The sequence below is a fragment of the Sinocyclocheilus grahami genome, unplaced genomic scaffold (genome assembly GCF_001515645.1).
Source record: "Sinocyclocheilus grahami isolate Dianchi unplaced genomic scaffold, SAMN03320097.WGS_v1.1 scaffold2884.1, whole genome shotgun sequence".
Classification (NCBI taxonomy): Eukaryota; Metazoa; Chordata; class Actinopteri; order Cypriniformes; family Cyprinidae; genus Sinocyclocheilus; species Sinocyclocheilus grahami.
The window spans coordinates 16871-17682 of NW_015508059.1; the positions used below are offsets into that span (position 1 = coordinate 16871).

An 812-nucleotide genomic window follows, 5' to 3' on the forward strand; every position below is an offset into this window, starting at 1 on the left:
AGTCTGATCCCCGTCTCATCTTCATCTGATCTCAGTCTGATCCCCGTCTCATCTTCATCTGATCTCAGTCTGATCCCCGTCTCATCTTCATCTGATCTCAGTCTGATCCCCGTCTCATCTTCATCTGATCTCAGTCTGATCCCCGTCTCATCTTCATCTGATCTCAGTCTGATCTGTCTCATCTTCCTCTGATCTCAGTCTGATCTGTCTCATCTTCATCTGATCTCAGTCTGATCCCCGTCTCATCTTCATCTGATCTCAGTCTGATCTGATCTCAGTCTGTGGTCTCGTCACAGGTCTCGTCTTCATCTGATCTCAGTCTGATCCCCGTCTCATATTCATCTGATCTCAGTCTGATCTCCTCACTCCTCACTAGCTCCTGCTGTCTGTGTTTCAGAGCATGAGACTGAAGCTGATCGCCAGCAACAGCTCCATCGAGAGGCGATTCAGCTCCTGGATCGGAGGATCAATCCTTGCATCACTGGTGAGAAACACAACAGCTGTTTTAACACATACTGCATCACAAAACACTATTATATTATATATTATTGTAAATATATAACTGACCTGATGTGTTCGTCCTCAGGGAACCTTCCAGCAGATGTGGATCTCAAAGCAGGAGTATGATGAGGGAGGAAAACAGAGCGTGGAGAGAAAATGCCCCTAAGCACACACACACACACACACTCTCTCTCTCTCTCACACACACACACGCACTCTCTCTCACACACACACACACACACACACACAGAGACACACACACACTCTCTCTCACACACACACACACACTCTCTCTCTCTCTCTCTCACACA

At 47.2% G+C, this 812-nt stretch overlaps 1 protein-coding gene across 1 annotated transcript in view; it reads left to right on the plus strand.

Moving 5' to 3' along the window:
* The window catches only part of LOC107575780 (actin-like protein 6B), a 10490-nt gene extending 9757 nt beyond the window's left edge, over positions 1-733 (plus strand). The window contains exons 10-12 of the mRNA XM_016262108.1: positions 3-144; positions 398-484; positions 587-733. Of these exons, the coding sequence (XP_016117594.1) occupies positions 3-144; positions 398-484; positions 587-667 (310 nt within the window). The 3' untranslated portion in view covers positions 668-733. The remainder of the gene's footprint in view (positions 1-2; positions 145-397; positions 485-586) is intronic.
* Positions 734-812: the final 79 nt, after the last annotated feature.